Source organism: Xyrauchen texanus, chromosome 37, assembly GCF_025860055.1.
Source record: "Xyrauchen texanus isolate HMW12.3.18 chromosome 37, RBS_HiC_50CHRs, whole genome shotgun sequence".
In the NCBI taxonomy this organism is placed as follows: domain Eukaryota; kingdom Metazoa; phylum Chordata; class Actinopteri; order Cypriniformes; family Catostomidae; genus Xyrauchen; species Xyrauchen texanus.
In genome coordinates this window covers 7,638,394-7,651,045 of record NC_068312.1, presented here as the reverse complement: position 1 = coordinate 7,651,045, position 12,652 = coordinate 7,638,394, and the positions used below count along the sequence as shown (strand labels likewise).

The 12,652-nt window shown below is 36.9% G+C and overlaps 1 protein-coding gene across 1 annotated transcript in view; it reads right to left on the bottom strand.

Annotated features, from left to right (window-relative positions):
- Positions 1 to 6,846, bottom strand: part of LOC127630897 (Golgi membrane protein 1-like) — an 8,162-nt gene extending 1,316 nt beyond the window's left edge. Inside the window, exons 1-9 of the mRNA XM_052108747.1 lie at positions 6,479 to 6,846; positions 4,462 to 4,633; positions 4,155 to 4,334; positions 3,728 to 3,782; positions 3,521 to 3,623; positions 3,308 to 3,425; positions 1,986 to 2,166; positions 379 to 759; positions 1 to 169 (exon numbers count right to left, since the gene is read on the bottom strand). The exon at positions 1 to 169 is cut by the window's left edge and continues 1,316 nt beyond it. Of these exons, the coding sequence (XP_051964707.1) occupies positions 54 to 169; positions 379 to 759; positions 1,986 to 2,166; positions 3,308 to 3,425; positions 3,521 to 3,623; positions 3,728 to 3,782; positions 4,155 to 4,334; positions 4,462 to 4,590 (1,263 nt within the window). The 5' untranslated portion in view covers positions 4,591 to 4,633; positions 6,479 to 6,846 and the 3' untranslated portion in view covers positions 1 to 53. The remainder of the gene's footprint in view (positions 170 to 378; positions 760 to 1,985; positions 2,167 to 3,307; positions 3,426 to 3,520; positions 3,624 to 3,727; positions 3,783 to 4,154; positions 4,335 to 4,461; positions 4,634 to 6,478) is intronic.
- Positions 6,847 to 12,652: the final 5,806 nt, after the last annotated feature.

The following is a 12,652-nucleotide window of genomic DNA, read 5'->3' as shown; positions in this document are numbered from 1 at the left end:
TGTGATGAGACAGGCTTCAGCAGGCACATCATGTGAGCAGTAGCGTGTGTTTGTTACATCCCTGCGAGTTCGGCTTGTTTGTCATCCTCAGACTCAGGCTGGTTGTCGTCATCACCATTATAATTAGCTAAATCGTCCTCCATATCCTGTCCACCACCTTGATTTTCATCTGTACCAAACAAAAATGTTTAATCATTTCTCAAGACTAATACACAACACTATTTCTAAAATACACTTGGAAATAACTGAATTTTTGTATCTTCTGAAGTAAATTTGACTGATGTCTTAATACTCTTAAAAAAAGTTATTATATTAATAGATTAAAACAATGTTACAATGATTTTCTCTGCTGTCAATGATCCTGATGTTGAAAAGCACCTTTAATCTTAGAGAGCTGTTTCTCTATCTCGCCCTCGTTGTCGTACATAATGGCGTCTTCCTCCTTCCCCTCCCCAATTCCAGCATCTTCCTCCCTCCTCTCTGCCATTCCAGCATCTTCCTCCCTCCTCTCTGCCATTCCAACGTCTTCCTCCATCCCGTCCTCAATCCCAAATCCGATTTCATCTTCTTTTGCATCCATAATTCCTTCTTCATCCAGCAGAGTATCTTCATCCTTCTCCCCACCTGTTGCCTTTGAGGATTCTCCTTTAATATCCTTCACCACTTTTGGAACTTCTTCATTGGCTGGTTTGTTGACCGTCTCATTCTTATTGGTTGGTTTGGAGGTGAGCGTATGAGACTGTTTTAAAAACGCAGCATCTAAGATGAGCAGATTGAAAATGTGTTAAAACATCCCCGTGATGGATCGAGAATGCATTAGTGTGTAAATTTTCACCTAAAATGAAAATTCTCTCATCATTTACTCACCCTCATGCCATTCCAGATGTGTGTGTCTTTCATTCTTCTGCAGAACACAAATTAAGATTTTCAGAAGAATATCTCAGCTCTGTTAGTCCTCACAATGCAAGTGAATGGTGACCAAAACATTGAAGCTTAAATATCACAAAGACAGCATAAAAGTAATCCATGTCTTCAGAAGAAAAAAGTCTTCAGTAGTGATATGACAGGTGTGGGTGAGAAACAGATCATTATTTATGTCCCTTTTAACTGTAAATCTACACTTTCATTTTCACTTCCACATTCAGCCACCTACTGGTTGGGGCTGGTCAAAGGTGGACATTGGTAGTAAAAAATGACTTAAATATTTATCTGTTTCTCACCCACATCTATCATATTGCATCTGAAGATATGGATTTAACCACTGGAGTATTATGGACTATTTTTATGCTGCCTTTATGTGCTTTTTTGAGATTCAAAGTTCTACCCACCATTCACTTGCCTTGTGAGGACCAACAGAGCTGAAATATTCTTGGAAAAAAATCCTCATTTGTGTTCTGCAGAAGAACTTCTATGCTAACTTTATATAAACTTTTATAATAATAATAAAAAAAATGTCTATTGACTCTGCAGTTACTTTTATGAATACAGTGCATTTCATTCAATTCAAACCAGTCAAACTAATGCAAACATGTCTCAAACACATTGTAAACATGGACATTACTTTACTTACCTAAACAATAAAGAAACAAAATGCATTTGTGGCATGGACAAATCAAATTGAATGTTTACTCAGATCCAGAATAATCTTATAAAGCATAGTCTGCTGACCTGTCACGTCATCCGGAAGGCACAAATCAAAACACTCATAGTGAGTAGCGTGTGCCTGAAATGCTACAACTGGAGGGATTCAACTATAATTTATCATCTTTAATATAGCAGATCGATAATGATAACTAATAAAAATAGATACTGATATGACTGCTGATATATTGGGCATATCTACCTTTTTTTACATACTATTTGAAAAAATTGTATGCAGTATATACTGTATGCAATAAGTCAGTATTCCCTTTTGAATGTACCCCCATGTTTCAGAACTATGATAAAATAGCCGCAAGGGATTCATAGGAACCAGTAACAAGCACCTTTCTTGTCTTTCTCCACTACTGTCTTGTTTTGGAGCTGAGCATCGTTTTTGGGATGAGAGTTCACATTGGGCTTGGCGTTTGAAGGTTCTGCAACACTTTTATTTGAATGGTTTGTGGCAGGAACCTCAGATTTGGCTTCTGAATCAGAGACTTTCTGTGACTTTACACCAGCAGCATTCTGTCAAATAGAAAAAGGACAGACTGAAATTAATTCAAGTATTTCGAAATGGTTCTGGTGCTAACGTAGAAGCAATTGAATGCGTTACAGCATTAACAAATAAACATGCAACTTGTTTTCCTCCAACACTTGAAAACATATTTTAACACTCAAAGTCATTTAAAGTTGATGTTGGCAATTTGTTCAATGTCAAAAATCTTTTATGTATCCAATCTTAAAGGGATAGTTCACCCAAAAATGAAAATTCTCTTATTTACTCACCCTCATGCCATCCTAGATGTGCATTACTTCTGCAGAACACAAAGATTTCTAGAAGAATATTTCAGCACTGTAGGTCCATACAATGCAAGTGAACGGTGACCAAAACTTTGAAGCTCCAAAAAGCGCATAAAGACAGCATAAAAGTAATACAAATATATTGTCTTCTCAAGCGATCCAATCGGTTTTGGGTGAGAACAGACCAAAATATAACCTCTTTTTCATTATAAACCTTGGCATCAGTAGTCTTCTTGACGATCGTGATTTCAAGCTTGATTACGGTTCCTAGCGCCATCTATGCACATGCATCAAGCACAAGGAAGTGTAATCGAGCTTGAAATCATGATCGTGTCTAGAGACTCCAATGGCAAGATGTACAGTGAAAAGGAATTATATTTTGGTCTGTGCTCAAACAAAAGTGATTCAATCGCTTCAGAAGACATTGATTAAACCACTGGAATCATGTAGATTTCTTTTATGCTGCCTTAATGTGCTTTCTGTAGCTTCAAAGTTTTGGTCATGATTCATTTGCATTGTACGGACCTACAGAGCTGAAATATTCTTGTGTTCTGCAGAAGAAAGAAAGTCATACACATCTGGGATGGCATGAGGGAACTTTCATCTCATGCCTTCAAATATGAAAATATGGCGTACGAGTCTCTTAGCCTAATTTTATGACACAATTGAGTCTTTTTTAAGCTGTAAATTAAGTCAGTATTAACTGCTGTTGTATGGAATTCCTCCTTTTGTGTTGTGCAGCAGAAAGTCATACTGGTTTGTACGGACATGAGGGGCTGTACATGATAACAGAACTTTCGTTTCACTTGGGCGAGTGAACTATTCCTTTAAATCAAGCTCAGTTCAAATCTTCACATAGCTGTACCTGTGGCACTTCAGGAAGAGATTCCTTTTCAGGCTTCTTTTGATTTTCCCGTTTGGCAGCTGCGACTTCCTGAACGCATTCATCTTTCATGGCCACGATTTGTTTGTCACACTGAGTCCTGCACAACACACACAAACACACAGCCATGTTCATACTGATCAACAGTACCAGTAATGTCTTTACTGTAGATATGAGTATTCAGAATAGACTAACAGGTCTTTGGTGGCTTTTTTATTGAGTGCATCAAAGTCACTTTTACAGGACTTCAGCGCACTCTGCATCTTACTGAGATCCTCCAGTAATGACTTCATATGATCTAATGAAAGAAATGAACAGCAACGTGAAGGAAGGGCTGTATGTAGCATATAGAGTACATTACGACAGCTAAAATGTACAGATCTAAGGTAGAGAGAGACTTACTCTTCATGTCCTGTACTGTTTTAGCACCGGAGGAAATGTTGAGTTTTAGATTCTCCTATAACAGAGAACACATTTAGAGCTAAAGTCACACACTGAGCATATTCAATAATACATTTTTGGGCATCAATATCAAGTAAGCTGCAAACAACAGCATTCATTAGCATCAAAACCTTGTAAGCTGACTACTTAAAACACCATTTTTGGGTATCAATAGTAGTGCAATGCCAACCTAGATGGCATTATTGGGTATCATAGTATACCTGCCTATATAGACAGCATTTTTGGAGATCAAAACCTAGTTTGCCTTCTACCTCAATTAGGCAAATTAAGCAAAAAGTTTTGAATAGAAAAGCTCACTCCTCAAACCATGATCAAACCTTCCATTACCATCCATGACGCTTTCACCTGTTTTCCAGCGTTTTCCTACCTTTTCTTTTTTCCAGGTGTTGAGTGTGCTCTCCTGTTGTTCGCGGTATGTGTTCTCCACTACATCCAGCTGTTGTTTTATTCTGCGTGTCTCCTCCTCAGCATTTATCTTGCTCTGCTGCTCTCGTTCTCTGTCTGCATCCAACAGCCTTATACGATCCTTCATGTCCAATAGCTTACTCTGGATCAAAGCACCAATCACAACTATTTAATTTCTAGACATATCTGTTCATGCAGACCTCTCATAAACAACAGCCACAATCTACATCCAAATCTATCACATTCTACATCTAAACAGTATGTCAAACCTGCAGCTCCACAGTTCTGGAGTTTGAGACCCAATAGTTGAAGCCGAGTAGGAGGATGCAGGCGATGAGTGCAGCCACCAGCAAAGATGGAGCGCGACCTCCGCGTCGACCATTCCCCAGCGCACCCATTATGCTCTATCACAGCTCCACCTCCACAAACACAGATGGATTTCTAAAAGTGGAAGAAGAGGAAACATCATACAGACGATTTGTCACACAATACAGTAAATGACATAAACAAATGGATGAAAGATTAACTGTGTATAAAACCTATAGAGCTGCCTGTGTAGACAGCATATTTTTGAACATAAAAAGCCAAGTGACCTGTCTACCTAGTGTGCATTTTTCAGCATAATAGCCAATCTGCCTTTATACGCAACACATCATTATATGCCATCTCAGCATACCAGCCTACCAAGATGCCATTTAAGCATAAAAAAAAAACAAGTATACTTCCTACCAAGACCACATACATACAGTATGCAGCATTTTTGGAAATCAAAACATAGTGAGTTGCCTACCTAGACAGCATCTTTGGGCATCATAGGCCATGTAGACAGCATTTTATTACCAATTAAAACCTAGTGAGCTGCCTACATAGACCACATTTTTGGGGGCTTCATGCCCTATATAGATATGATTTTGGCATTCAAAACCTGGTGAAATGCCAACCTAGACAGCATTTATGGGCATCAAACCCTAATGAGTTGCCTACCTAGACAGCATGTTTGGGCATCGTAGGCAGCATATTTAGCCATCAAATCCTAGTGAGCTGCCTACATAGACAAACTTTTTTGGGCATCATGCCCTATATCCCTACATAGATAGGTGAAATTCCAAACTAGACAGCATTTTTGGGCATCAAAACCTAGCAAAATGCCTACCTAGACAACATTTTTGGGCTTTATGGCCTATATCCCTACATAGACCACATTTTTGGGCATCAAATCCTTGTGAGCTCAGCTGCCTAGACAGTTTCTTTGGGCATTTTTGGCAATCAAATCCTAGTGAGCCGCCTACCTAGACCACGTTTTGGGGCTTCATGGCCTATGCTCCAGCATAAACAACATTTTTGGGCATCAAACCCTAATGAGTTGTTGCATTTCTAGACAGCATCTTTGGGCATCTTAGGTTAGCATGTAGAAGGCATTTTGGGGCATCAAATCCTAGTGAGGTACCTACCTAGACCACATATTTGGGGCTTCATGCCCTCTATCCCTACTCCGATATCATTGTGGCATTCAAAACCTGGTGAAGTGCCAACCTAGACAGCATTTAATTTTGTCAGTACTTTACAGAATAAAATAAAAATGTTCATTTTACTCAAACACATACCTATAAATCATAAATCCAGAGAAACTGATCATTTTGCAGTGGTCTCTTAATTGTTTCCAGAGCTGTATATCCCTACCAAGACATCAGGCAATGTAGGCTATGTAGACTATGTAGACAGCATCAAAATACAGTGAGCTGCAAACCTAGACAACAGTTTTAGTCTTCAGAGACTATTCACTTATATTAAACAGCATTTCTGGGCATCAACACCCAGTGAGCTACCCATCTTGAGAGTCTTTTTAGAAGCATAGCCTACCTGTCTACCTATCTGATCTATATCGTTATAATGTCTTATCTGTTTAATTCACGTCCTCTAGAGAACACACACTGTGCTTATCAAATGCAGTATAAATAAATGTAGATCAGACACCATGTTAAACAGAGACATTTACAGGAAGCAACAGATTTACCACTGTAGTTTCACGGTACCTTTCACGCGAAATTAAATTACATTTTGCTGCACGTACACATCATATAAAATAATCTTTAAAGTATAAATATATATAAAACACTAGCGACTCTTGGATGGCTATTTATCTAAACGGAAATGAACTTTGTACGTGACTGCTTTTGTCCATGTAGCACGCTTGCTAACTGATTCTCATGATTCTGATTCTTATTTCATTACATTTTCCTCTTTAATACAGATACATATTGTATATGATTCTCAAATGATCCTTACCACCGTATACGGTATTGTCTGGTAAAAAGCATGGGCATATCGCTAACTGAACGTCTTTTCCTGGGTTACAGTCTAGCAGCTCTTTACCAGAGATTCTGATTCATAGTCAGACAAAAACATCCGCTGAGGAAGCGTAACCAAAGTCTCTCTAGCAAGTCAGTCCACTGTCGGTCATGTTTGGAACACTCTTGGGAGGCTATTTCCAGTCATGCTGTCCAGTTCCTATCTACTTCAACAGAGAAAAAGAGAAATCTCAAAAAAGGTTGATCAATATTACGTTCTAAGAACAAAATTCAAATCAGCAGTAAAATTGTATAATATTGGAATTATAAATTGTGCTTCTTTGCCTCATATTACGCTAAAACACGCAATTTCCCCGACTTGTATAGCTAATGCACATGCGCATTAGCAAGTTGATTGACAGGCGATTTCTGTTTCTAAAAGGTGATTGGATATTTTATCTTTAAGGCGGGACTTTCTACATCCGTTGACCGTTGGGCGCGCTTCTTGGTTGGGCGTTCCAATTTCTCCCATTCATTTAAATAGAAGTGGGCCAATGTCATCATAAATCGAGTCCGCCCAATAAATCGAGGCGTGACTTTATGCCACTCCTGGCGCAAAAATGACATCACAGCGATTCCATTGGCTCAAAGAGCTAGTAATAGGCTTCAGTGACTAATAAAAAAAATCTTACAAATTCACTTTATGGTATATGCAGTTTTAACTATGTATGTACAACATTTAATGTATTTTAAATAATATGTAACACATAATTATATATAACTGAAGTTATAGATTAAAAATGGTGTGTGTGTGTGTGTGTGTGTGTGTGTGTGTGTGTGTGTGTGTGTGTGTGAGCATGTATTTATCACTTTGTGGGGACCAAATGTCCCCATAAGGATAGTAAAACCCGAAATTTTTGACCTTGTGTGGACATTTTGTCGGTCCCCATGAGGAAAATGGCTTATAAATCATACTAAATTATGTTTTTTTGAAAATGTAAAAATGCAGAAAGTTTTCTGTGAGGGTTAGGTTTAGGGGTAGGGTTAGGTTTAGGTTTAGGGGATAGAATATAAAGTTTGTACTGTATAAAAACCATTATGTCTATGGAAAGTCCCAATAAAACATGGAAACACTACGTGTGTGTGTGTGTGTGTGTGTGTGTGTGTGTGTGTGTGTGTGTGTGTGATTCAGTTAGCCTAGACTTCAATTAGCCTACATGCTATCACGATAACATGATTATTACCGTGGCATTTACAAATGGTTACCCCCATTGGGACTCGATTTACCGGAAAGACTCAATTTATCATGACACCATCCCTGTACTGACACCGTATGTACTTATTTGATGAGAAACGCACTTCTTGATCAGTAAAACAGAATGCTCTTTAGGTACGTCAGAGGCAAAGGGGGCATAAGTGTCTGGAAGAGGGGCTATAAAAAAAACACACTGGTAAATCACTGGAACCTGATGGTTTAACCACAGAATTGTATAATTTTTTCTGGGAAGACCTTTACAGGTATGTCAAGTTATAGATTAAAATGATGTGTGTGTGTGTGTGTGTTTTATTTCCAACTATGAAGCAAGGGCTTATAATTTTGTCACCGAAGCCAAGTAAAGATAAGAGGTTATTAGACAACCTGCGTCCCATAACACTTCTCAATACAGATTATAAATTGTCTGCTAGGGCACTGGCTTCTAGATTAAAAACTGCACTATCGCAAATTATCAGGACCTTTTTCCCCTCCCAATTTGGAACGCCCAATTCCCACTACTTAGTAGGTCCTTGTGGTGGTGAGGTTACTTCCCTCAATCCGGGTGGCGCCTCCACTTCTGAGACAGTCAATCCGCGCATCTTATCACGTGGCATCATTTGCATGACACAGCAGAGACTCACAGCATGTGGAGAATCATGCTACTCTCCTCGATCCAGGCACAATTTCCCATATAACCCATTGAGAGCGAGAACCCCTAACCGTGGCTGTGACGATTTTACCCCATGTGACTCTAACCTCCTTAGCAACTAGGCTGATTTGGTTGCTAAGGAGACCTGAATGGAGTCAGTCAGCACACACTGGATTTGAACTTGTGACTCCAGTGGTAGTCAGCGTCAATATTCACTAAGATACCCAGGCCCCCCACAATCAGGATTCTTAAAGGGTAGGCCAATTCATAACAATATCAGGTTAGTTTTTGATATTACAGAATATGGTCATCTAATTGTAGAAGATGGTTTCATTTGATTTCTATAAGGCCTTTGGCATGGTGGAACATTCTTTCATTTTTCAAACAGATACTTTGGATTTGGTCCAAAATGTACAAATATTGTTAGTATGCTTTATAAAGATATTAACATTTCTGTAGCTCTTACTCAAGGCACATGTACAAGATTCATGGTGAAAAGAGATATTAGACAAGGATGAGGTTGTTCACCTTTGTTGATTAATATGGCAGCAAAAATTTTGTCTATTTTATTTAAAATGGGCAGCATCTCCGGCATTAATTTAGAAGGAAATAATTGTATTGTTAGCTGATGACACTACTCTTTTTTTTTTTCCAAATGAATAGCAAATACCCCTAGCTCTTCAGTATATTGAGATTTTCTCAAAAGCTTCAGGTCTAAAATTAAATATGTCAAAATGTGAGTTAATGGCCATCCACGATCATCCTATTATAACAATATATGATATTCCAATAAAAAGCAAAGTTAAATATTTAAGTCTCTGGATATCTAAGAGTGTTGATCATTTAGAAAAATTAAATATTGAAACAAATTTGGAGAAATGTAGATTAATTATGGATACTTGGCTGCAGAGAGACATAACGATATTTGGAAGAATTCTATTGATGAAAGTAGTCTTTCTATAATCATTTATCTGTGTTTCTCACTAGAAGTAAAAAGATAAAGGCAATTAATAAATAAAATTGTGATTTTATATGGAAAAAGAAAAGTGATATGATTAAAGACTATAAAGAAGGTGGATTTAAGATGATTGACTTTGACATTATGAATGATGTGTTCAAACTTAAATTGTTACAATCATTCATTAACAAGGAGACCTAATACTTTGATATTCCTGCAACCTTATTTAAAAAATGTGGTGGTATAATTTTCTATTACAGTGTGACTTTGAGCTTTCTAAACTCTCTGCTTTTCACCAACAAGTACTATTATACTGGAAATTAATTTTCAAACATAACTTTAGCCCTCATGACATGTCAATCTGGGATAACAGATGTATATTAGTGAACAGAAAATCTTTGTTTGTTTAATGGGGGCAGGAAGGCACGTGACCAGTAAATGTAAGCACAGCATAGTTCTAGCGGGAAGACTAGCAGCTGTACATCATTGCACCATTAAATAGGTAATTCCTAGCCAATCTCATGTAAGCCATTGCTTTATAAGTCTGCTCACAATCTAGCACATTGCTGTTTCAGTGTGTTTACACGGCAACCTCCACCACCCCACCACCACCAGTTAAGTCCCATCCTGCACGGGGTTAGGCTCCTCGCTCCTGCCTCCTATCTCTGGCAGGATCTGATGGATCCAAGTACAACTTATTCAAACTGCCAGATGGGGCTTATGCCAAAGAGAGACATTACATTTATTTGATGAATATAAAACAGAAATGTAATCTAAAACTACTCAAATCTATGAGTCTTCCTGATAGAACACGTTATGTATAAATTTGGTAATATGTTGAGTCATAGTAATTTTTGTTGTAAATACAATCTAAATTGCTCTTCTAATGTTTTTGACAAAATCAATAAAGTATCCCAATTCCAATGATTAAGTTAGAAAAAGAACAATTAAAGTAATCAGTGGCAATACCTAAAATGTATGATCTAACGATAGTGCATTATTTAGCTACAAAGTTCATATTATCTAAAGCATTTTTTAGAAAATGTCTAGCACAAGAATGTTTCCTAGGACCTGTAAAGTGAACTTATATTTTCCAACAATTTGAGATGAAAGCAGAGAGTGAAATTAGGAGTAAATTCTTCTCATTTCTTGTTGCCCCTAAGTGTAAAGTTACTAATCATATGCGACAGATCAGAGCTGTTTTAGTGGCACGAGGGGACTTACATGATATTAGGCAGGTGGTTGTAATGTTGTTGCTGATCGGTGTAATTACATACATATATATTATTGATTTTTGTTGTTGTTGTTGTTTTATTTTGTGTAATTTGGTGCATTCTTTCTGGAATGATGCATTCAGCTGTATACAACAAAAAATACCTGTTATGCCGATAATCTCATGGGAAATTATTACATTTGCTTTATTAATAAAGGATAAACATTTTTTATGTTGTGAATAATTTGTTGCTTTTGTTGAACTTTTATATACACAAATGTAAATGTTTTAAAGCTCCTCCCCAGTTACCTGTTTTTAAAGAGGAATTTTCCATATATATGGAGACATTGAAAGGGATGAAAATTCCCAAAGAAAAATACATGTATTCTCTATTGGAGGATTATGGTTTTGTAAAGTAAACCCCCTACACCCCTATTTTATTTAATTTTATTATTTGTATTATCATTTCAGTTATTTATTACGTTAACGTAGAAAAAAAAACTGGGTCATTCTAAAAAATAAAAAATAGCATCCTTGCGTCCGAAAATAAAATATTATATTATTAAATAAAATAATAAAATATTATATTCATACATTCACATAAAACTTCTATCAAAACTTTATTCTTTTTGAATGAACAGAGTTGACCACTTTATACCCAAAATCTCTCCACATATCTCAAATATTTGTGAAAGTCTGTTATCATTAGAAGAGTTAGATCATACATTATCCAAAACTATGACATTTTTAGGACTTTTTGGAAGGCTCTAAGAGATTAGATTTTTTCTGTTTTTGAAGATTGCTTAAGATCTGGTGAACTATTAGAAACTATGAAACAAAGAACTTATTACTCTATTACCCAAACCAAATAAAGATAGTCTTTATATTGAAAATTGGTGTCCCATCACACTACTAAATTCTGATTATAAATTATGAACTTCTCTTTTTGCTAAAAGACTGAAGCAGGGTGATCATATATCCTCTTCTGACCTTAAAAAAACTAAATTTGCAAAATAATTTTGGGATTCAGCTTTAGTTGCATTATGATGTGCATCTGGTCTAATACTTCATTGTGTGTGCACGCATATTTGCATTGATTTAACCCCGCTTTGTAAGTCCTGCCTTCTCGCACACCAATTGGTTGATTATAAGAGCCTTGCAGCAACTATTGGCCAAATTCCTGCCTGTCAATCTCTCCATGAATGATCGAAGCACTGATGTGTTTGGCTTCAAACATTTGCTTGACAGTAGCAGCAAATGACGGCTGAGTGGAAACTGCCCAAATGAAAGTGCACATTTACAGAAGATTTGCACAAACAATTCCCATGCTTTCATCCAGGTCGAGATCCGTGGGAAGCAGAATGTATGACATGTAAAGCTGGCACTTATGTTTCAGTTGCTATAAAAGTGGAAGTGATTTAGAAGCACACATTAGCTCTGCCAAGCATAAAGGGTCAGCAAAAGGTGAATGTTCATCAGGTAAATTAACTCTACTTTTTGCGACCAGGTAAATTGTTATCACGTTGCTTCATTTTCCATGGCCATTCAAAATAATAGTAAACTCATGTGATCAAATATTTAATTTTAGTACTTGGAAATTCAAAATAAATGTTGGAAATGTTTTTTTTATATATATTTATATTATGCTAATAGAGTGTCTTTCACTGTATTAAAGTTTGAAATTTCTAACCAGTTGTGATAAGTGTAAGATACTAACCGTTCATGAATCTAACAAATCTTCCATTTGTGGAGTGAAAGTCACACAGTGAAATATCTTTGAATCACAATCAAGTCGGCTCGTGAAAGACTGGATGACAGCTTTTCTCCTAAGATGGAGAAAACAAAGACTATTCTCAATGGATGGCTTCAGAGGGACATAACCACAGGGATGGATACTGCTCTCAAAGCTGAAGGCTTTTCAGGAATAGTTTATCCTGCCTTAGCTTTATATGTTGACTAAAACAGCAGCTTCATATGACACCTTTTCAAATTAATTTGGAAAAATAAGACTTAAGATTGTTCCTGCGAAAATTAACAAATAAATACGATCTGACTTGGAGCCATTACCAGACTGTGTCCAAATACTTAACATTTTAA